The 24,428-nt window shown below is 39.0% G+C and overlaps 2 protein-coding genes across 2 annotated transcripts; one reads left to right on the top strand and one right to left on the bottom strand.

Moving 5' to 3' along the window:
- LOC109820323 (sphinganine C4-monooxygenase 1-like) lies at positions 5,357 to 7,436 on the bottom strand. The gene is made up of 2 exons (XM_020386450.1): positions 7,103 to 7,436; positions 5,357 to 6,048 (listed from the first exon to the last, which is right to left on the bottom strand). Exons 1-2 carry the CDS (start codon positions 7,351 to 7,353, stop codon positions 5,526 to 5,528), a joined length of 774 nt encoding a protein of 257 aa, XP_020242039.1. The 5' UTR covers positions 7,354 to 7,436; the 3' UTR covers positions 5,357 to 5,525.
- Positions 12,912 to 23,810, top strand: LOC109821537. The gene is made up of 3 exons (XM_020387719.1): positions 12,912 to 13,244; positions 22,508 to 23,597; positions 23,695 to 23,810. The coding sequence occupies exons 1-3, from the start codon at positions 12,912 to 12,914 to the stop codon at positions 23,808 to 23,810; spliced, it is 1,539 nt and encodes a 512-aa protein (XP_020243308.1).

The following is a 24,428-nucleotide window of genomic DNA, read 5'->3' as shown; positions in this document are numbered from 1 at the left end:
TGATGGCTCTGAAGACTTTTTATCACAACTTTTCTTATTGTGCTAACACTCCGATTTTACGTGCCCTCTTTTGCCATAATTGTAGCATTTGATATTCTTCTTATTTATTGATTCTGATCTACCATAAGTATGACTCACACTAGAGCCACATTTTGTTGATCTTCCTCTCATCACTGATAAGGCCTCCGCTTATTGCGAGCTTGCCTTACTATCTTCCTTATTTTTGCGCTAATTTTCTTCCTCCAGAATAGCGGCTACAACGTTGTCGAAGACTAGATTGTCTGTGAGGACGTTATTTGTTAGGTTGATGATGAGCTGATCATACGAGTCATGTAGACTGTAGTAGAAGTTCTGCACGTTTATTCACACTGATTGTATGCCCAACATTATGAGTTGGGAGAAAAGTATATTTAGGGTGTTGATATGGTCGGTCATTGATGTAGATTCCACCATCCTCAGAGTTTAAAGTCTCCTTTTTAAGAAGATTTGGTTATGTAGGGATTTTCATCATATAGCTTTGTTAGAGTATCCCAGATCTTCTTTACTGTCTTCTTCTCCTCTATGCTTGGCAGCACTCCATCTGCTAATGTCAGATGGAGATTTGCAATAGCATTCTCATCCATCTCGTTCCACTTCTTATCATCTGTATGTCATCTGGTCTTGCACTAATGGCCACTAGTGTTCGCTTTGGGAAAAAGTTTCTTTGCAGTTTCTATTAAATCGTTCAACAGAAACAAAAGAATAAGCCTTACACGTGTAATTCTCTTCTTTACAAAGAAACGAAATTATATTCCTTAGAAAAACACACAGAAACTTTTACATAGTTGCTTCTGCTTGCGTGGGATCTTTGCATGTGTCGGGGATGCGTTATCCATGGACCACCGAGCACGTTTTAAGTCGGATACGAAGAAGGCTTGAAGTTAATGTTTCAATGAGGAAACAAGAACTGAAGTATGTGTCTTAGCAAGGTAAGACAAGTACTCTTCTCTAGATCAAATCTAAGTTTGAACTCAAGGAAACATCAAAGAACTCCTAAGAATGCTTGAAAGTGAATGAAGAACTCTCTATTGCTCTTAAAGTTCACCAAATGCTAGCTTCTTTCTGCTATCTGCTCTTCAGTACCTCCCTACAAGTGTGTAGAGGGGTATTTATAGACATTAGGAGCCATAACCGTCGAGTAGGAGGCAAATCACTTGGTGGTCACTGTCTCATGTGGGCGAGACAATGTCCACTATCTCAGCCAAAGGAGATAGTTTCAGGGATTTTGTAACCGCCGCCCACTACCTTAAAGCGCATTAAATACCACATTTTTCATGAGTAGTGGGCGTATTTCTAGGATGTAACTACCCCTCTATGTTAATGTGTGTCCCCAATTTCTTATCGATCCAAATAGAATTTTGCTATACCAAGTGAAGGTAGGACCTGAAAGTATTTGAACAAACTGTCTTAATAGAAGAGCCCTATTGTGAGCGAAATCTTGGCATGCTGCTAGAAAACGAACGACGTGCTCATGTGGTGAACCATTACCATTGAACTTGACGAATTGAGGTTGTCGGTAATTTGCAAGGAAGGGAATCATGTCAATCTCAGTAGGATAAGGCTTTGTATAGCCTAGTCTCGTTGCATACTAATTTTACATTAACTGTGCACTCACTCCTTCAGTGATGAGCCTTTGCACTTTATCAAGTAAAACTGCAGTTGGATGAAGGTGAACATCTAAAGCATTATTTGGAGCAGAAGGAATTGCAAATGTTTGTGCCCTAAGTTGAGCAATTTCTTCTTCTTTTTGTTAGAGATCTCTTTGAAGTTGTACCAATTTATAATCAAGTGGCATTTTATCAGTTGTAAAACTTATTCTGTGCCTAATAGATTAGTCTTATATTCTTTTTTACACTATCAGCGGTATTATTAGAGTGAGAACAAAAATAAGAAGAAGCAGATAATTCATTATCATTATTTTCACCTTCAAGAGATATAGACCGTGACCTAGACTGACTTCTTGTCACAGGTTGATGATTTGATGCAATAGTTCATCTCCTCTTATAATACATATCTTCATCATTAGTCACACTAATAGGCATGACATTCATGACATGACTAGGAGGCGGATTATATAAATTAGGCACTTCAGTATTTTCGCATAAGTCCTTATGTAACCAACAGACCCGCCTTCTACCATTAGGAAAGAGATCATGGAATACCATATCTTGTAAGAGCAGTCGATATTCCCTAGCCGTCAATCATCGTGTCACCACATGACGTCCTTCTGGGGTCAATGTTTGTTCATAGTAATGAGTTGATTGTTGATAATACTGATGTTGATGGTTCATATTGTTGATAAAGAGTGAGTGTTTTGCCTTTCATTTATTTGAGGCATGACACACTGCATATGATGTCTAAATATCATCCTCTAGTCTCATAATGAGTTAATCTGCAAAATGATACTGAGGAGACGGTCTTTGTTCCTAGTGATTGTCATTTTATTCAAACACACGGTTCCGAAAGAATAAGGTTGAATCATATTTAGATTCATAACTTGCATGTTTACTTGAATAGAATTGATAGCGCTAAGAACGTGGCGCATCATTTTAGCGAGCCCTCACTCTAGGCCTCCCTAGGAGAATAGAAGAGGGGCTTGTAGAATGTTGCCCTGACATCTCCTTTGAGGGGTGAGTAACTTGGATATATTATACAGGGATAGCACTATCCTACTTGGGGTTCTTTAAAAAAATTTCTTCTTGATAGAGCTTTTCAGTTGTTGAGGGTTAGGCAATTGAAGAAGAGGGAACTCCATATTGCTTTTTGCATTAAGCTTTTGCACATGTTTGCATTAAGCTTTTGCACATTAGCAACATGAATTGGGATGGAGAGTGATTTCCTCATCTTTTTCTTCATAGATTTTTTCATAACAAGAGTAAAGCCATCATCATCTGCTTCGACATGTATTAGGTGAACATGACATTCAGGTTTTGGGATAGGGCATGGTGTTGATTGAAAATCTCCGTTGTAGCCATCTCCACAGGAACTAGGACCCATAATGCACCAACTTGCATGGACACAAATTTTCGAGTCGTGCCATTAACATTTGAGTTGTTCACATAATTTTCCATTTTACCTGTAAACAATAAATGTGAAGACAATATTTTAGTGCTTTGTGCACAGGAATTTTTTAGTGCTTTATGCAGAAGATGTCATCTAATATTTTCTTTCTAAAAGATGAGGGGAAAAACATGCTCTCACTGTTGTCAACGGAATTTTTGTAAGAGTCAGAATGCCTGACATATATATTTTACAAAATATTTCAAAGTGGCACTAGTATCCTTGAGAGATGAAATAATCTTTGGGTAAGCTAATCTCTTCTTGACCAAGTCGTATCATCAATATCAAGGAGAGTAGAATAATCCCTAATTTTTGATATTTATGTGGTGTGTTTCTGTGAAATTTGGCTTTTTTATGGGCGTATTTATAATTTTGAAGCTTTCAGAATACTTTCTAGCAATTTTGAAAATATTTTCACGATATTGTTTATAACTTTTAGATTTTGTAATCTTTGTCAATTTTATTGTTTCTAGGGCATTTTTCTCTAAAAGTTTACCTTTTTAGGGTGTATTTCGTAATTTTCTAAACTATTCGGATTTTGTTTCTGATGTTTTCGAGGCGTGTTTTTGTAAAAAATTGACTTTTACACGTATATTTTGTGGTTTTTGAAACATTTAGTGTGTTTTTACAAAATTAAAAACTTTTGGTGGTTTTTGTAGTTTATAAATTATAAAATTTTCACTATTTGTAAGTTCTAACTTTTCTATTTTTTTAAATTTTGACTTATCTGGGGTGATTTTTGTAACCTTTGAAACTATCATGGTGTTTTCTTTATAAATTTTAAAATTTTCAAGGTGTTGCTTATAAGTTTTAGATTTTGTACTATTTATAGGTTTTGATATTTCTAGGCTATGTTTTCAAAATTTTGACTTTTGGTGGGTGTATTTTGTAGTGTTTAAAACTTCAAGGATGTGGTTTTGTTTGTAATCTATAGATTTTTGTACTCTTTTGTACAGTTCTATATTTTCACCGTATTTGGTAGATTTGGAACTTTTGAGGATGTTTTTTAATTTTGGAACTTCTAAGTGTGTTTTATGCAAATTGTAAAACTTTTATAGTGTTGTATATAATTTATGGATTTTGTAATGTTTATTGATATTTTATAGGTGCGTATTTTAAATTCTTAATGTTAAATAGTGAATGGATTAAACCAGTTGGCGGGTTAATCCGTTTATGAACTAATTAATAAATAGGTTTTTGGATCGACCCGTTTACGACCCAACCCATATAAAATAACACTTATCCATTTATAGCGGGTGAGGTTAGGTCATAAATTGCCACCCTAAGATATAGGATGTGTAGGGCTGGGCGTATTCGGTTCGGTTCGGTTTTAAGCCCAATCCGCATCCAATCCGAATTTTTTGGATTCTCAAAACTCTCATCCAGATCCAGATTTTTTTCCATTCATCCGAATATTCTGCTCAACCGAAATTCGGTTCGGTTCGGTTCGGTTTCGGTTTTGAACCGAATTAACTCCATTTCACAAAAATCTGGGTAAGTTTTAGTTATATCCAAAACTGAAAAGAAGCAATCAAAACTGAAAAGAAACAATCAAAACTGTACTAAGCCACTTAATCAAATTGTATGATCTGAATATAACTAGCTTAATACACTAGGAGGATCATGTAATTATGTAGCCTTTTTTAGAGAAAGAACAATGTTTGGCAGGCACACACACCTTTTGATGATTTTCGTTAATTTTTAGCTGCCTTTTTTCTCATCAAGAATTATCTTATATCCTTGACAACCTATACTATAGGTTAATTTGATATCCAGCACCAGCAAGCTGTATTCATGTTATCACTGAAATTTGACCAAAACACTAAATTTATCCTTCAACCTCAACATCTTGTATTGATTTACGGAAATCTCACTTAACTATATCAGCGTACTCAAATATATGTTAGTATAAACTCCACCCCACAATTCTTAAATGCTAAACATTCAGCCATAAATTTTCTTCACACCCAAGGCTCGCAGCTACTTTTTGTTTAAGAATTCGGTTCGGTTTTTTTTGGGCGGTTCAGGGGTTCAAACCGGATCCAAACCAGTTTAATTCGGTTCGGGCGGTTTAGAGACTTCTTCTATCCATAAAATTCGGTTCGGTTAACCGGTCCGTTTTTTCGGGCGGTTTTTTCGGTTGAACCGGTTTGTTTCGATTTTTGCCCACCCATAAGGATGTGATCTAAAAGGAGAGCTTACGAGCTTCTTGAGAAACACACTTATCAAGAACACGAATGAAATAAAAATTGCGTAAAATAGGATGTTCATATACGTACATATTAGAAATGAATGGTTTACTATTCCCAAACCGAGCAAAATAAGAGAAAAGAATCTAAGGCACAAAAACAATAAAGTTACTATAATTGACAAGCCACACATATGGATTTAACCCAGGAAAAAAAAAGCGCTGGATTGAATGTAATTCATTCTTTCTTGGGAAGCTGCGGTAGGACCTCGAACCCGCCGCCTTGGCGCTCGACAACAGTGTACGGCACGTAAGTTCCAAAGATCTTGTCCCAGGAGATGAAGAACGGTTGCGCGTAGTTGTACTTGTTCCCCTTAAGCTGATGGTGAACATCATGGTAGGCGACATTGTTGTTGAACATGAACTGGAGGGGATTCCACGGCATCCACAGGGCACAGTGGACGTCGACGGTCTTGATGGTGGCGAAGGTGAAGAAGTAGATGCTGGTGCGAGTGGTCATCCCGGAGAGGAGGAAGGCCATGGATCCTCCAATGGTGTCGAGGATGAGGCCCTCGATGGGGTTGTTGTAGAGGGCTCCGTAGGCGTAGGGAGCGATGAGAGCGTGGTGGTAGGAGTGGATGTGTTTGTACAGGAACTTGTTGATGTGGAGGTAGCGGTGGCCCAGGTATTGCCATGAGTCGAGCACGATCATCGCGATCAAGAACTGCCATGCCATTACCAACAAGGAAGGTTGCGGAGGCCTGTGATGGGATACTGTCACTAATTTCCATTGCAAATTTTGCTACAGAACTATTGGCATCAACGTCCGCGTCAGAAATGTCCGTTCCCCTTCTGTCGCTCATAGTATTATCGGCGAAGAATTGTTTTCCCGTTGCAGATAATGAGCACCAACAACGAAGGCTACGGCTAAGCGGTTTCAACAATTGAATTTCATCGCTTTTGATTATTTTCCTCAGAATGCTACTAACTGCGACGTCATATACTTAAGAAGAGTATTTTTACACCATTCCTCTGGTCTAAACTTGTTTAGTAGCGTAGAGAGCTTCATAGGAAGACATTTAGTCGAGTACAAATGAATTAAAACTTTTCATACCATAAAAATGTACACGCACACGTATGTGCATAAGAGAATGGTTCACTTTAATTTCCCAATCTCAGCTACAAAGGGATAAAAGGCGCACAAACATGGTGTCTTCTTTCATTTGAAAATAATAATAATAAGAAGAAGAAGAACATCGGATTTAATAAAAAATGTGGCAATTGACTGAAATTCATTCTTTCTTTGGCAGCTCTGGCCGGACCTCAAACCCGCCGCCCTGGCGCTCGACAACAGTGTACGGCACGTAAGTACCAAAGATCTTGTCCCAGGAGATGAAGAACGGTTGCGCGTAGTTGTATTTGTTCCCCTTAAGCTGATGGTGGACATCATGGTAGGCGACATTGTTGTTGAACAAGAACTGGAGGGGATTCCACGGCATCCACAGGGCACAGTGGACGTCGACGGTCTTGATTGTGGCGAAGGTGAAGAAGTAGATGCTGGTGCGAGTGGTCATCCCGGAGAGGAGGAAGGCCATGGATCCTCCAATGGTGTCGAGGATGAGGCCCTCGATGGGGTTGTTGTAGAGGGCTCCGTAGGCGTAGGGAGCGATGAGAGCGTGGTGGTAGGAGTGGATGTGTTTGTACAGGAACTTGTTGATGTGGAGGTAGCGGTGGCCCAGGTATTGCCATGAGTCGAGCACGATCATCGCGATCAAGAACTGCCATGCCATTACCAACAAGGAAGGTTGCGGAGGCGGTACTCCGCTGTCGTCGCCGATCAATTTCAGAATGGAGAAGACGACCACCACTTGAACCAGCTGCTGAAGAAGCACACCCCTCAGCACTTGTCCTTTGGAAGCTATGTTCTTCTCTTCTTCCTCGCTCTTTGTGTGAAGCCTCCAGCTCTCATTGTAACTAAGAAGTCCGTATATGCCCGAAAACACCCAGTACACCACTATGGGCACAAAGGTACTCAGCACCTCATCAGATAAGTACTCAGTCGCCATGAAAGAAAATCCCACTGACTAATTCAGAAAAGATCACAAATTGAGGGTTTTTTCTTCTAGGGAAGAAAGAAATCAAGAACTTGTATTAGATCTCTAGGATTTTATTTGATGCTGAGTTAATGAACTTGGAGGCTATGTCCTTATATAGTTTTAATGTCTAGTGCTGGTAGTGCATGTAGTTTGAACGGTTCTAGCTAAGCTTCATGTGTTGGACAAAGACCGAAGACTTTTTATTAACTACTGTCATATATATTTGATGGATTCAAAGTAAACTATACAAATCATTTGAGCTGTAGCGTACAAAAACAAAGTCCAGTCCACAAGTGCATAATTAATTCTCGGTCAGAGGTCAGGTTTATCTAGTTCTGGCCCTTGGTTGTGTTCACGCACAAGTAATAATAATGAAAAACGTGATCATTCTTTTCTTCTATACTACTATTATCTTAATACAGAAAATGGCCAGGCAAGGGATCAAATCTTGAGAGGGAAGGAAAAACTAATTAATTTAAAATTCGCAAACTTGCAAGTTTCGTTGGTGATGAACTAGTCCATAGTTGTTACTCCTAAAAAGAAAATATAAGGACGATTAATTAGTTCTCCTGCCCGATAATTGTGCTAAGAAACTCCTCCTAATTAAGGCAAGCTTGTCTTGACGCGAAGCAAACTTTATACTTCTTCCTCGTGAGAGATAAAAAGTCCACAAAGTATATATATATAGAAAAATGGGTATGCTTGGTACCAAGCATAAGTTTTTATGTTTGGTAGTGAGGTGACATATTCTCCTCCACTCATTAAAATCGGATCCCACATTTACATGAGTTGGGGAGTGGTTGAGAATTAGAATGAGTGGATGGGAATATGACACCTCACTACCAAGCATAAAATTTGTGCTTGGTACCAAGCATACTTATTTTTCACACACACACACACACACACACACACACACACTAGGTTTAATACACGTGCAATGCACATGGTTAAATACCATGATTAAGTATTTTTGGCTTATTTTCTAACTAAACCTCAGTTCCACTTTAATAGTTTGTGCTCACTTTTATCTTCAAACTTTAATATTGTGATTATTTATTTTCTTTGATGTTTTTTTAAATGGGCTACACCCAATTTAAATTTTCATGTTGATATTTCAATCGATAAAAAATATATAATTTGAAGTTAATTTGAATTTTTATATTATTTACACAGACATGAAACCAAGCTTTACTTGAGAAAGTACAATGTCATAAAAGTAAAAAATATTAAAACAATGTTATACAAGGAATGTGAATATTTAAAACAAATAAGGCAAAATGATTGGTTAAAAGTATGCTAAAACGATACAAAAGAGAATATGTAGTTTGCTCCTAATCATTAATAGACTTCATAAAAGTTATAAATTAAAGATTAATGCTAACTCTAGTATACGTTTATATGATAAAAGCATCCACATAAGCATATAAAAGTACTAAAAAAAGCTCATGAAACTCTCTTCTAAAGAATCCTAAATTCACTCAAAAAAATTAAACTATTTAACAAAATTTTCAGAAAATATTATCTTTTATTCTTTATGTTTTATTTTTTTTATTGAGCTAAGATCAATCCTTTCTCACATTTATCTTTTTCCTGGGTAATTCTAGAGTAGTGTCGTCATTATCTACATCGATTGTGATATCATGCTAGAGTTGTATTTTTTGTGTTGTTATCTTTCTTAGGCTCGCTAATCTTTTATCTTGTCGTTTAATTTCACAAAAAAGTTAAATGTATTTTTAATGTTCAACACAAATTTCTTGAAATACAAACTTGTGATTTTTTTCTATTTTAATGAGAATAGATATTAATTTCATAAATATGAAATTCTTTGTGCTAATTTATTACTTAAATAAGATTAGGAGCTACCTTTTTTCTCTACAATAAATTATTCTGATGTGCATCCAATAAGAGTTTTTGTTACGTCAATAATATTACATTTGCTCTATCCCTGTGATTTTCCACAAAGATCTAAAAAAATACCTGTATTTTTATTGCCAATTTAACTTAGATTATAATATTAATATTTAATTTCTTTAGTATTTGAAAAATAATGTATGAAATTTATGAATACTTACTCATTTTTCTTATATCTTCCAGAGAGAATTCTTCTTTGATTGGGATAAAGTTATTAAATTATTCTTCAACCTAACTCAGTTAGTGCTTCTTTAATAGATATGTCTTATGTTAACGCCAATTCAAATGATTCATGGACGTTATCTGAATTTTAGATTTATTTACGTCACTTTTCCATTTGCAATGGAAATAGCTTGATTCTTTTAAAGGATATCTCTGAATATTCTGATAGTTTCTATGTACGTAATTTATTATATTCTTTTACCATATAAATGTTATTAACATCAGAGATTAATGTTTCAAAATTATAATCAATTAATGCTAAGATGTTATATTATAGTCTTTTATTATTTTTATGGATTTAAACATCTATCAATTTACATTACTAATGTGTTTCTGATACTCCAACTTATTAGTAAAATTATTTGCAATTGCTTTAATATATATAGTGATGATAATTTTTAAACTATAATATTTTTTAAAATTTTATTTCTTAACGGGATATGTTAAATCTATTCTTATTGCTTTTGTTTATCAGTATCAACTTAGACTATCTTTAGATACTGAAAATATATATATATAATAATAATAATAAAAGAATACCTAACAATTATACTTTTCTTTTCCAAGTTTTAAAATTCTAGACCTTTTTTGTGGTTTTGAACTTTGAGGGTTTTATTTGTAATTTTAAAACTTTAGGAGCGCTTTTAAATAATTACTTTTTAAGTTTGGATGTTGTAAGTTATATTTCTTGCAACTCTAAAATTTTGAGGGTGTTTTCTACAATTGCTAAAACTATAGATTAATTTTTGAAAAATTTAAATTTTAATGGTCTACCAATAGTTTCAAGATTTAATGTGTACTGGTTATAAATTTTAATAATTTAGAGTTTTTTACAATTTTTAAATTTTGAAAGAGTTTTTCTATAATTTTTATAACTTTGAGGTTAATTTCGACAAATTTTTAATTTTTAGGTGCACGAGGGTAATCTCTTGAGTTTATCTTTTGCTGTTTGTAAATTTTAAAATTTTTAGAATTTAAGGGTTATTTTTTATAATTTGAACTTTTGAGGGTATTTCTATAATTTTTGGGATATTGAGGGTATTAATTGAAAATTCTAAATTTTTTAGAGGCTGCTGTTAATTTCTTAATTTTATATTTGTTGTTTTAAGTTTTAAAATGTTAAAAATTTTTAGGTGCATTATGATAATCCCTTGAATTCATTTATGTTGTTTGTAAGTTTTAAAATTTAAGAATTTCAAGTAAACTTTTGAGGGTGTTTCTATAAATTTTAAGACATTGACATGGTATTCACAAATTTTAAATTCTTCGTAAACTAATGTTAATTTCTTGATTTCATGTTTATTATTTTAAGTTTTTAGACGTTCGGATGATTTTTATAATTTAAAATTTTTTAGGGTATTTTGTACAATTTTAAAAAAATTTAGCTTTTTTTGTAATACTTTATGTATTATAGTATGTTAGCTGCATATAATTTTTTTATCTTAACAAACTAATAGTATAAAAATAATTTTATATTTTATTAATATTATTTTTTAAATTGTTAAGCTACAAATAGTTCACGTTGGATAAGGATATGATATAATTAGGATTAGGATATATTAAGATATAAATAAAATATTTAAAATAGTGAAGGATAATATTTACCATAGAAATATTTTTCCGAACTCGTGCTTTTAAAGGGAGTATGATATATATGAGAAAAATGGGTATGCTTGGTACCAAGCATAAATTTTATGCTTGGTAGTGAAGTGTCTCATTCTCATCCACTCATTCAAATAGACGCGCACGCGCTCACGCGCGCCGGGGGGGGGGCCGCGGGGGGGGGGTGGACCAACAATTCAACGCCATGTGAATGTGGTCCCCCATCATTGAATGAGCTTGAGGATAATATTCATCTCACTCTACCAAGCCATACCCATATTTCTATATTCCTTAATATATATATATTCTATTATACTATATATATCATATATATATATTATATATATATATATATATATATATATATATATATATATATATATGAGATTAATGAGTATCATTGTCAAGTAGGAGACTTCCCTCCTTGACGCCTATGTAGCACTATCTCCACGATCTTCATAAAGTAGGAGAGAGAGTGTGAGTTGATGGGGATTGTGCCACATAGGTGTCAATGAGGAAAATCCCCTCCTTTACATGCGCGCGCACACAAATTTATGTGTAATGTATGTATGTATGTATATGTGTGTGTATGTGTATATAACTTATGCATTAAAGAGAAATACACACTCACACACATGCGAGTCATGGAACTCACTGATTGGGGAAGCATTGTTTGGCTCAAACCTCTACAAAAAGTGAGTAGCCAATACCACACTTGAACCGTATGACACATCATTTAACCTTATATAACTCTTCTCATTTTCTGATGTGGGACTAAAATTGGAGCATCAATATTGCAACATCTGTACAATGTGTCATATATGAGATTTGTACAGGCAAGAAGAAAGAAGTGAACTCAATAAATCAAAAGGCAAAGGAAAGAAGTCTTAACATTATTTTTTATTTCACACACGAAGCAATTGAGTTTATTTTGTATGAAAAATTATAGTAACTCATTATTCAGTATGTGGAGTTTGCAAACATTCATCTTGCTTCTGATGCTCCATTAGATCCTGCTCGCCAGCACCGAGCCCTAAACCCACTTCAGCACCGCCTACGCCCATCGCTCTTCCATAGCTAGCTCATCGCTCGGTTGATGTTCGTCCTCAACCCATGCCAACAACCATGATCTCGATGAACACCTCAACCTGCTACCTTTCATTAATGATCCATCACCCTTGACAGACCTTGTATCCTCCTCGGCCGATTTAGCCATTGACCTCGATATGCCCTACATCTCCTTAGCCCATCATTGAAGATTCGACAACCCTGACACCCGTTGCGCCACAACGACTACGCATTGTTGTATCCCAATGAATCTACCTCTCTAATCACTATTCCTAATGGCCGCTCACACCATGGTCACCCTCACTTTAAATTTGACTCGACTCGTCTACTCAGCACCAAACCAGGTATCCCTGATCCATTCGATCAACTTAATGATGACAACTATCGCTTCTGGTCCTACTCTCTACATGTCATTCTTTGCCACCATGGCCTTTGGGGACACATTAATGGCACCTCTAAATCCCCAACTTGACCATCTACTACTGAAGATCCTACCAAGGATGTAGCTGCCCTCTCCTTGTACGAGTCTACCTTAATGACTTGAACCCTGTCGAAGATCGTGCTATCTTGGCAATTGTCCAATTCATCTGTCCATCCATTAGACTTTAACTTGCAAGATTCAACTCCGCCATATCCCTTTGGGAATACCTGAAGTGATTCTACACCCAGTCAGATGTTGCCCGAGAGTTTCAACCATACCAAGCGATCCCCACTGTCATTATAGGATGATCGGTCGATCCGTGAGTTCTACCCATATATCTTCAACCTCTAGAAACAACTTGCATCCCTGGAATATTAGCATTATCAAGTCTGGCCCTTGTCTGAAAGATTCTCATATTAGAGCTCTATCATCCCCTGTTTCTAAAGATGAAATTACAAAAGCCATTTTCTCAATGTCTGAAGATAAAGCTCCAGGACCAGATGGATATGGTGTTTCTTTCTTCAAAGGAGCTTGGAGTATTATAGGTGAAGATATTACTCAAGCAATTATGGAATTCTTCAACTCTGGAAAGCTGCTAGGTGCTATCAACTCAACATCTATTACTTTGATTCCAAAGGTAAACTGTCCAAAAACCCCAGCTGATTTCAGACCTATCTCATGTTGCAATTGCCTCTACAAATTTATCTCTAAAATTCTAGTTAATAGAATTAAACCAGTCATGGGGTATCTTGTCAATGATGCACAAAGTGCTTTTGTAGAAGGTAGGCAAATATCTAGTAATATTTTGTTGGCTCATGAACTGGTTAAGGGATACAACAGGAAGAGTATATCTCCCAGAGTTTTGCTCAACACAGATATTAGAAAAGCCGTCGATACTATTAGCTGGAGTTTCTTGAAACATATGTTGTTAGGCCTGGGTTTGTAGGCATCGAAAATTACCTATAGGTCTCCACGAACAGCTCAAAGCTAAGAGAAGACAATGAACGTCACCATCTGATTCACAGAAGCTTGATTGACGTCGACGAATGCTTGAAGTGAATCGGCAAACTATGTGAAGCAACGGAGTTTCAGAATAATAAAGATACGAACTGATCGGGAGCCCCGTGTCACTTACAAAAGACGAAATGCCTTTCGTGTCTCATTTATTCCACAGATGATCTAATCATTTAAACTTATAGAACTCCTCGCCGGCTTTCCAACACACTTTGAATCGTTCAAATCCGAGTTCGGATGAAGAATTTACGGCGAAAACGAACAAACAGGCATAACGGAACGTCTCAGGCTGAACTGGGACACCCGAGGTGTCTTGGCACTTATGGAGCTATTTTTACCGTGATTCGTTTTGAATCTGAAGAAACTCAAAATAAGAACGTTGTAGATATTTTTGTCATCTTTCCAACTCATCTGGAATCAGATCATTTGGAGGTCATATGAGGAAGTTATGCCTAAAATAGCGCCGAGACACCCAAAGGTGTCTCGGACCTGGCCGAGACACCCAAAGGTGTCTCGGAAATTGTGGAGCTGTTTTGATCATGATTCGTTTTGAATCTGAAGAAACTCAAAACAGGAAAGTTGTAGATATTTTTGTCAACTTTCCAACCCATCTAGAATCAGGTCATTTGGAGGTCATATGAGGAAGTTATGCCTAAAATAGTGCCAAGACACCCAAAGGTGTCTCGGACCTGGCCGAGACACCTAAATGTGTCTCGGAACTTGTGAAGCTGTTTTGACCATGATTCATTTTGAATATGAAGAAACTCAAAACAGGAAAGTTGTAGATATTTTTGTTAACTTTCCAACCCATCTGAAATCAGGTCATGTGGAGGGCATATGAGGAAGTTATGCCTAAAATAGCGCCGAGACACCCAAGGGTGTCTCGGACCTGGCCGAGACACCCAAAGGTGTCTCGGAACTTGTGGAGCTGTTTTGACCATGATTAGTTTTTAATCTGAAGAAACTCAAAACAAGAAAGTTGTAGATATTTTTGTCAACTTTCCAACCCATCTGGAATCAGATCATTTGGAGGTGATATGATGAAGCTCTGCCTAATTTTTCAGTAATCAGATCTGATGGATGGTGGTCCACGGATAAACCCCGGCACAGGCAAAGACACCCACGCAAGCAGAAGACCGATGAACGATCTCTGTGTTTGTTTGATAAAGTTTCGAGTTTATTGTAACGACTAAAGTTGTAATAGATTCGATAACAATGGAAATAGCAACTTTCACCGCAAACAAACTGGCGACCACAGTGGGAGCCAACCGCTTCGCTGCTGGAGCTGTCGTGCCGCAGCCGATGATCAAGATCCCGGTGCTCGAAGAGGTCGAATACGAGTTCGATCAGCAGAAGTTCGAGGAGTATGTCTCCTCCTCCTCCTCTAGATCTGCCTCTCCTTGCAGGTGCAGGAAGGCCTCCTCCTCCAAGAAGATCCGCTGGTCTTCAGATCTGAAGACCCAAGAAGACGATCTCTCCGCCGTTGCTGCTGTAGTTACACTTCGTAACGATCCACCGGCTTCCAAAGAAACCAGATCCAACGTTCATGACAACTCCTCGAAAGTCAAGGAGTTGCCCGTTGAAAGTGCACCAGTGTTGACGAAGAGGGCTCGTCAAAGGCGCCGTCAATATCTCGCGGGTCAATTTGCCAAGGCTTTGGAGTCTGTTGACGGGATCTGCTATGATACGGATCTGAAACGCAGAAGGCGCAAAGTGTTCCAGCAACAAGCTTTGGGAACCTCCTCCCAACCACCTACTAATGAATGGGTTCGTATCAAACGAACCCGTTCAACTCTTAAGGAGCGCATCCATAAACGCCGCGCACTGTTAGCGCAGACGAGGATTCTTGTACGGAAGGCACAGGAATTGCAGAAGGAAAAGGTGGCCAAAAAACCACCAAGATCTAAGCAAGTCTGGATGCCAAAGGCCAAATCAGCGCCTAAGGCAAAAGCAGACGACGATGCTCTCCGGCCTTTGTCAACTCCAGACCCTGCTCCCGCACTTCCGGTGAAGCTCTATGACAACGTGGGTCTCCCCAAAGCTAAAGTCCCATTGAAGAATCGCATCGGTTCTCTGCCTGAGGATCGAGGAAAAGCGCCTTTTAAGGAAAGCTTGAGACCGTTGAAGGAGCTTCGAGCAAACATCCGGACTGGGGGTCGTACGCGACCTCCTAACAAATTAATTTCTACAATGGCCCGCTTGGCGGTACGTGCAGAAAACTAGGAGCCCGTTAAGGTTTCACCCTCACAAGGGTGTGATTCCAAAAGTGTGACTCCTGTAGATGCCAACAAGGCAATGTTTGCTCAGAGGAAAACGCTTCAGACAGACGAACACGTTATACCTGAGAATCCATGTAAGCAGCCGATAGGTTACTCTGACCGCAACGTCGATGAATTGTACTATCAGGCTGGGGGTACGAATAAATCTCAAAAGAGAAGTACCTGGGAAGCGGACTCTCACTGTCCGTATATCAAAATTATCAGGGCAGTATTATCAACGTGTAGCTGCCCCAAGACCGTTCCGCAGAGGGTCTCGATATTCAAGAGAATCTCCGATGGAACGACGAAGCCTAAATCAAGGCGTTTCCACCAAAGAAGATCGGTTGCTCGAGATGATGAATTCCCAGAAGTTACCATCAACATGGTCAATAAAGGAAAATTTCCGATTGTTTCAAGTGGTTCCAACCCTAATTTCTCTCCAGGAAGAAGAGTCAGTTCGGAAATAACCCAACAAATATCTCAGCTTCAGCTAGAAACCGTTGGACATAATGATTACCAGGGTGTCCATGAAGGAATACATTCCAATGACGAACTCTCGGATTCTTATTCCGCAATCGCCTCTGATGATACAACGTCTAGCATAGGCGAAGCTCGGGAAGTGTTCATGACCAATACCGAGCAAATAACCAAAATCATTGAGGACGCTTTAGCCAAGCAGAAAGAAATGTTCAAAATCGAAATGGAAATGGCTATGCAGGAAATGAGACAAATGCACGACCAACACATCCGAGCTTTGTCGAATCAGCTAGGTGAATCCAGCCGTCGCAACACTGCTAACCAAACAGGTAGCGATTCAGATGTGGATGAACACAACGGTTCAAATGCACACCCTACAGATAACAACGCTGGGGGTGGTTCTGCCAAAGATAATAACACTGGGGGTGACCGCATTATTCCTCTCGGAAATTCTCCAAAACAGGATATAGGTGAGGACGAAAAGATGAAGGATCTCGAGGGCAAAATTAATGCTTTAATGTCTGCTCAAGAGGTAAAGAAGACCGGCATTCCATGTCCTTACCCGAAAGAATGGGATTCGATCCCGTATCCGGTGAAGTTCAACCTAATCAACTTCACACCGTTCGACGGGAAGGGTTCCCCCACTCAGCACCTAATCTATTTCAAGTCTCATTTGGGAGTGATCTTTGGCAACGAGCTTCTGATGGTCCGGTTATTTGTTGGCACCCTTCGCGGGCCTGCCTTCGATTGGTACCGCCGCCTCAAGCCCGGGAGCATCAACAGCTGGGAGGACCTGGAAAGCATGTTCCTCGCTCATTTCTTCGATGATGACGCTGAAGTGTCGATCAGGACACTCTTCGATGAGAAACAAAAAGACGGAGAGTCGGTGGATACCTTCATCAAACGTTTTCGCAATCAGGCAATGAACTGCAAGGATCCCGTCACGGAGGAATTCGTCTTGCAAACCTGTCATAACAACTTGTCCATTAACATCTTGGACGTTATGGGAGTAGAGCCACTCAATACCTGGAGAGAGTTGAAGGCGCGCGGAGAGCAGGCCGAACGATTCCTTAGGAGGAGGAAGGTTGAAAGATGCCAACCGATGACTAATCCTCTGATACTCCAATAGGGTCTCGTTTCCCATAATGAGGGAAAGACACCAACAACAGTTGTTGACGTTAATCAGACGTCGCAACAGCAGTCGCGAAGACAGCAGAATAGTTCGGATCCGAGGCTCCAAAAAGAGTACTCATTCAAGGACGAAGACGTTCTAGCCATCTTCGAGACCCTTCTTGAAAGCAACAAGATCAAGCTGCCGCCCATCACGAATCAGGAGGAAGCTGACAATACTGCGGATTCGAAGTACTGCGCGTACCACAGGAGGATCCTTCATCCCACCAAGGCTTGCTTTACTATAAAAAATAGCATCCAAACCTTGGTTGAAGCCGGCGTCATAATGCTAGGATAAGCCAAATAAGAACGGCAATACCGCTAATATTCTTAAGGATAACCCGGACATGTAACGGAGTACAAAGTCAGACCCAGTTCCAAGAAAGAAGCTGGGGGTGGATGATTCATGTAATGGGAAGTTCCTAGAAGAACGCTATATGTAATTTTCTTAGGGATAACCCGATAATTACGAACAAGGTGATAAATACTAAACCCCAACTATGATTTGTACTCCCACTCTCACTGTCTATCTGGTCAAACCTTCCTATAGATAGGACCACAACCAAAGTCTCCTCTTGATTCCTTCCATGAACGAGAGGTCCACTTTCAAATTGAACGATCAAGCCTGTAAAAGGTAAGATCATCTCAAACCTCCCACTTCCACTACTTCCTTGGTCAAACCTATAAAAGTTAGGGCCACAACCAGATTCTCCTCTCGATTCCTTTCATGAACGAGAGGTCCACTTTCAATTGAGCAATCAAACCTATAAAAGTTAGGATTGTCTCCAACTTTACTTAGTCAAACCTGCAGATAGTTAGGACTAAGATTGAGTTATTCTTTTCGATAAACGAAAGACTTCCATCTTTTCCTTTTTCCGCCAAACCTATAAAAGTTAGGGTCGAAATTGGGCTTTCTCCTCAATAAATGAGGGACTCTTTTTGGATCGAATGACCAATCCTATAAAAGTTAGGGTCGTTTGAATCTTTCCGATTCTCGGAGTGGAGATCCCACTCTTAGTTTCATCATTTCGGATTCTGGGGGTGGAGATCCCACCTTGAGTTTCCTTTCCAACTGGAGATAGAATATAAAATTCTTCCTCTTCAGTGCCGGGAGATAGAATATAAAATTCTTCCTCTTCCATTTTCTAGTCCGTCTTTACCCTGAGAAAAGACACAATTCCCAACTTCCAATCCGTGCACTTTGTGCACGGGGAATTTTATCTCAACTCCTAAATAGAGATAAGCCTACGCCTAACACGCGTTGCTGGTTTAGTCTTTCACCGATTGAAAAAGACACCAGAATCCAGTCTGGAGAATTTTATCCCGAAGCCTAAGTAGGGATAAGTCAACGCTTAACCCGCGTTGCTGGGTGGTTCGTTCCCGTAAAAATGACCGAGTCTACGTATTCAGCATCGTAGCAACAAAAATCCATGCCTTTTATGCATGAGGAATTTTATCCCGAATCCTGAGTAGGGATAAGTCAACGCCTAACACGCGTTGCCGGTTAGTCTTTTGCCGTGAAAAGGACAAAAGTCCACATATTCGACGTTGTGGCAGGTCGTTATTCATAACGCCAAAATCCGTGCCTCACACGCGCGGGGAATTTTATCCCGAATCCTGAGTAGGGATAAGTCAACGCCTAACACGCGTTGCCGGTTTAGTCTTTCACCGATTGAAAAAGACACCAGAGTACAATTCTGGGGACTTTCATCCCGAATCCTAAGTAGGGATGAGTCAACGCCTAATACGCGTTGCCGGTTTAGTCTTTCACCGATTGAAAAAGACACCAGAGTATAATTCTGGGGACTTTCATCCCGAATCTTAAGTAGGGATGAGCCAACGCCTAATACGCGTTGCCGGATGCCATATTACCGTAAGAAATGGCGAAGTCTATGTATTCAAAATCATAGCATTAAGTCTAAGAGAAGTAATTCTCTTAGCATAACGTTACATGTGAAACGGGTTTTAATAATTCACATGCTAGCCCGATTCAAACGGTAATCGGTAAAGGCACATCAAACCCGTTGATGGCTGGGGGTTTGCCAAAAATCCCAAAGCCTATATCTAACACACATTGCCGGTTAGTCTTTGACCTTTAGTCTTTCACCGATTAAAGAAAAAGACACCAAGGTCTAAACTTGGGGAATTTTATCCCGAAGCCTAAGCAGGGATAAGCCAACGCCTAACACGCGTTGCCGGTTTAGTCTTTTACCGATTGAAGAAGACACCAGAATCCGAGTCTGGGGACTTTTATCCTGAATCCTAAATAAGGATAAGTCAGCGCCTAACACGCGTTGCCGGGTAGTCTATTCCCGTAATAATGGCGAAGTCTACATATTCGAAGTCGTAGCATCAAGTCTAAGGGAGTTCATTCCTTTAGCACAACGTCACATGCGGAACGGGCTTAAAACAATCCGCATGTAAGCCCGATTCAAACGGTAATCGGTAAAAGCATGACAAATCCGTTGAGGGCTGAGGATTTGCCAAAAATCCTAAGTCAACGTCTGATACACGTTGCTGTTTAGTCTTTTCACAGGAGAAAGACGAAGTCTACGTATTCAATATCGTAGCACTAAAAGGGTTAACTCTTTTAGCACAACGTCACATGCGGAACGGACTTAAGACAATCCGCATGTAAGCCCGATTCAAACGGTAATCGGTAAAAGCATGACAAATCCGTTGAGGGCTGAGGATTTGCCAAAAATCCTAAGTCAACGTCTGATACACGTTGCTGTTTAGTCTTTTCACAGGAGAAAGACGAAGTCTACGTATTCAATATCGTAGCACTAAAAGAGTTAACTCTTTTAGCATAACGTCACATGCGGAACGGACTTAAAACAATCCGCATGCTAGCCCGAGAGTCTAGAACGCTTTGGAGGGGGTATCTGTAGGCATCGAAAATTACCTATAGGTCTCCACGAACAGCTCAAAGCTAAGAGAAGACGATGAACGTCACCATCTGGTTCACAGAAGCTTGATTGATGTCGATGAACGCTTGAAGTGAATCGGCAAACTATGTGAAGCAACGGAGTTTCAGAATAATAAAGATACGAACTGATCGGGAGCCCCGTGTCACTTACAAAAGACGAAATGCCTTTCGTGTCTCATTTATTCCACAGATGATCTAATCATTGGAACTTATAGAACTCCTCACCGTCTTTCCAACGCACTTTGAATCGTACAAATCCGAGTTCGGATGAAGAAGTTACGGCGAAAACGAACAAACAGGCATAACGGAACGTCTCAGGCTGAACTGGGACACCCGAGGTGTCTCGGCACTTGTGGAGCTATTTTGACCATGATTCGTTTTGAATCTGAAGAAACGCAAAACAGGAAAGTTGTAGCTATTTTTGTCAGCTTTCCAACTCATCTGGAATCAGGTCATTTGTAGGTCATATGAGGAAGTTATGCCTAAAATAGCGCCGAGACACCCAAAGGTGTCTCGGACCTGGCCGAGACACCCAAAGGTGTCTCGGAACTTCTGGAGCTGTTTTGATCATGATTTATTTTGAATCAAAAGAAACTCAAAACAGGAAAGTTGTAGATATTTTTGTCAAATTTCTAACCCATCTAGAATCAGGTCATTTGGAAGTTATATGAGGAAGTTATGCCTAAAATAGTGCCGAGACACCCAAAGGTGTCTCGGACCTGGCCGAGACACCCAAAGGTGTCTCGGAACTTGTGCAGCTGTTTTGACCATGATTCGTTTTAAATCTGAAGAAACTCAAAACAGAAAGGTTGTAGATATTTTTGTTAAATTTCCAACCCATCTAAAATCAGGTCATTTGGAGGTCATATGAGGAAGTTATGCCTAAATAACGCCGAGACACCCAAGGGTGTCTCGGACCTGGCCGAGACACCCAAAGGTGTCTCGGAACTTGTGGAGCTGTTTTGACCATGATTAGTTTTTAATCTGAAGAAACTCAAAACAGGAAAGTTATATATATTTTTGTCAGTTTTCCAACCCATCTAGAATCAGGTTATTTGGAGGTGATATGAGGAAGTTATGACTAAACTAGCGCCGAGACACCCAAAGGTGTCTCGGACCTCGCCGAGACACCCAAAGGTGTCTCGGAATTTGTGGAGCTGTTTTGACTATTATCCCGTTAGAATCTGAAGAAACTCAAAACATAAAAGTTGTAGATATCTTTGTCAGCTTTCCAACACATCTTGAATCACTCAAATCCGAGTTCAGATGAAAGAATTAGAGCCAAAATACTAAATAGGGTACAGACTGTCTCGCACAGGTGCGAGACACCCCGAGCTGTCTCACACTTGGGACGTGTTTTTGACGGTTTTCGATCAGTTTTAACCGCTCTGTTATCCCCTCAAGCCTATAAATACAAGCCTTAGGCCTTATTTTTTGAGGGGCTAGAATTCTGGTGCCGCGGCGAAGCCTTGCCAGATTGAAGACTTAAAGTGCACAGATTTCAAGAGAGGAGGAGGAGAGATCGGATCTAGTTCTTCAACGCAAGAGAGAGAGATTCGTCAGATCTACATCACCCGCATCCAATCCTTAGTATTATCCCGTTGTGGTAATTCTAAGAAGAGCAATTATCTTGCTTTTGTCGAGATAAGCGCTACAGTTTTCTCGATCCCTTCGCGGATAGACGAAGCTCTGCCCAATTTTTCAGTAATCAGATCTGATGGACGGTGGTCCACGGATAAACCCCGGTACAGGTAAAGACACCCACGCAAGCAGAAGACCGATGAACGATCTCTGTGTTTGTTTGATAAAGTTGTAAACTTTTTTTATTTTCATTGTGTAAGAAGATCTTATAAAAAGATCAACTTTTTATTTCATTCGAGTTTATTTTAACGACTAAAGTTGTAATAGATTCAATAATAATGGAAATAGCAACTTTCACCGCAAACAGGGTTTTCCTAAAGTTATGGTTGATTGGATAATGTCCTGTATAACATCTCCTAAATATTCCATTGCTCTTAATGGATCCTTATATGGTTATTTCAATGGACAAAGAGGGCTCAGACAAGGGGACCCTCTATCCCCGTATCTTTTCATTCTTGTTATTTCAATGGACAAAGAGGGCTCAGACAAGGGGACCCTCTATCCCCGTATCTTTTCATTCTTGGCATGGAATATCTCTCAAGAAGATTGGACATTTTGAAGAGTGATAATCAATTCAAATTTCACCCCAAATGTAAAAAACTCAAGACTACTCACCTCATCTTTGCCGATGATTTACTTCTATTTGGAAAGGGTGACCTGCAAACCATTATGAAGCTCCACCAGTGTATCAGGGATTTTTGTGCAGTATCTGGCCTTGAAGAAAATGCAGATAAATCCTGTATCTTTTATGGTGGTGTCCAAGATTCTGTCAAAGCTTCAATTAACTCTCTGCTTGGCTTTACTGAAGGTACATTCCCCATCAGATATCTGGGTATGCCTCTAATAAGTAAAAGGTTGTCTTTTGTAGATTGTAGTCCTCTATTCAGCAAAATTACCAGTCAGTTTCAAAAATGGATGAAATTCAAAAATCTATCATATGCTGGTAAAATTCAAGTTATCAAGGGTGTAATTCTTGGTATTCAAACTTTTTGGACTTCAAGCTATATCTTACCTACCAGTGTGCTCCAGAAGATTGATGATATGTGCAGGATTTTTTTATGGGGTGATGCCAGAATTCCGCTAGTCTCTTGGGAAAAAATCTGCACTGGAAAAAAATATGGAGGACTTGATATTTTCTCAGCTTCAATCTGGAATGCTGCTACTGCTTTAAGGAATATATGGTTTATTCATATGAATAAGGAGTTATTAAGGATCAAGTGGATTCATGGCAATTACTTAAGAACCAATGATATTTGGCAAGTTCAAACAAAGACTGGTGATTCCTGGACCTGGAAACAAATGATCAAGATTAGAGATAGAGCTTCGATACAATGTGGTGGAATAGATAACCTGAGGAAGCTCATTGGTGATTGTTACAAAAATACAAAGATCAAGATCTCAACACTATATACTGCATTATCCCCTGCTGCTCTAATGGTACCAGTTGCTTGGTACAATACTGTTTGGGAGCCATTGAACTTCCCCAAACATTCTTTCATTTGTTGGATGGCTGTTCAAAACAGACTGCTTACAATGGACAGATTGCTAAGGAGAGGAATTGTTCAAAACAATCATTGTTGCTTATGTGATTGCTCTAGATTGGAGTCAAGGAACCACCTGTTCTTTGAGTGTGTATACTCGAAAGAAGTATGGATTAAGATCATGGACTAGTTGGAATTTAAATGGAAAGCCTGTAACTGGGAAATTCTATTAGAGTGGTACAGCAAAAGCTTGAGGGGTAAAGGCTTCAAACAGAAGATCAAAAGAATGGCTCTCAATGCAACCATATACAAACTGTTGATTGAAAGAAATATGAGGATATTCCAGAAGAAAAGTCGTGGGGCTGATCAGTTGGTGCGAGACATCAAATTCGACATTTTTTCTATTGTTCTTAACAGTAACACTTTGATGGAGAATAGGGAGTGGATGCTCTCTCTACGAAAAATGTAACAAGTGTTGCTGTGCATATCTTCTTTTTGAGTTCTCAAATTTTGAGATTCTTGATGTACAAATAACTTTCAGATTTGGTAAATGATAATATAATCTTCATTGACCAAAAAAAAAAACTTGCATCCCTGGAAACATCTCTTCTTGACCTGTATTCCAATACCATTTACCTTAACAATTGAGATTGGCAATGTCTCTTACAATTTTGGATGAAAACTCGACTGAGTTTGAATCCATTTGTAACCAACTCATCCACTAGTCCCCTCAATACACTCTAGAGATAGCCATCATAGAGCTACAAGCTGAGGAGATACATATGCAGCTAATCACTCTTCCCCTTAGTTCGAACTCCATCCACGCTGCCTCTCGACCACTACCCTATTGT

Source organism: Asparagus officinalis, chromosome 8 (genome assembly GCF_001876935.1).
Source record: "Asparagus officinalis chromosome 8, Aspof.V1, whole genome shotgun sequence".
Classification (NCBI taxonomy): Eukaryota; Viridiplantae; Streptophyta; class Magnoliopsida; order Asparagales; family Asparagaceae; genus Asparagus; species Asparagus officinalis.
Note: the sequence above shows the minus strand (reverse complement) of the source record. Positions and strands in the feature narration are given on the sequence as shown.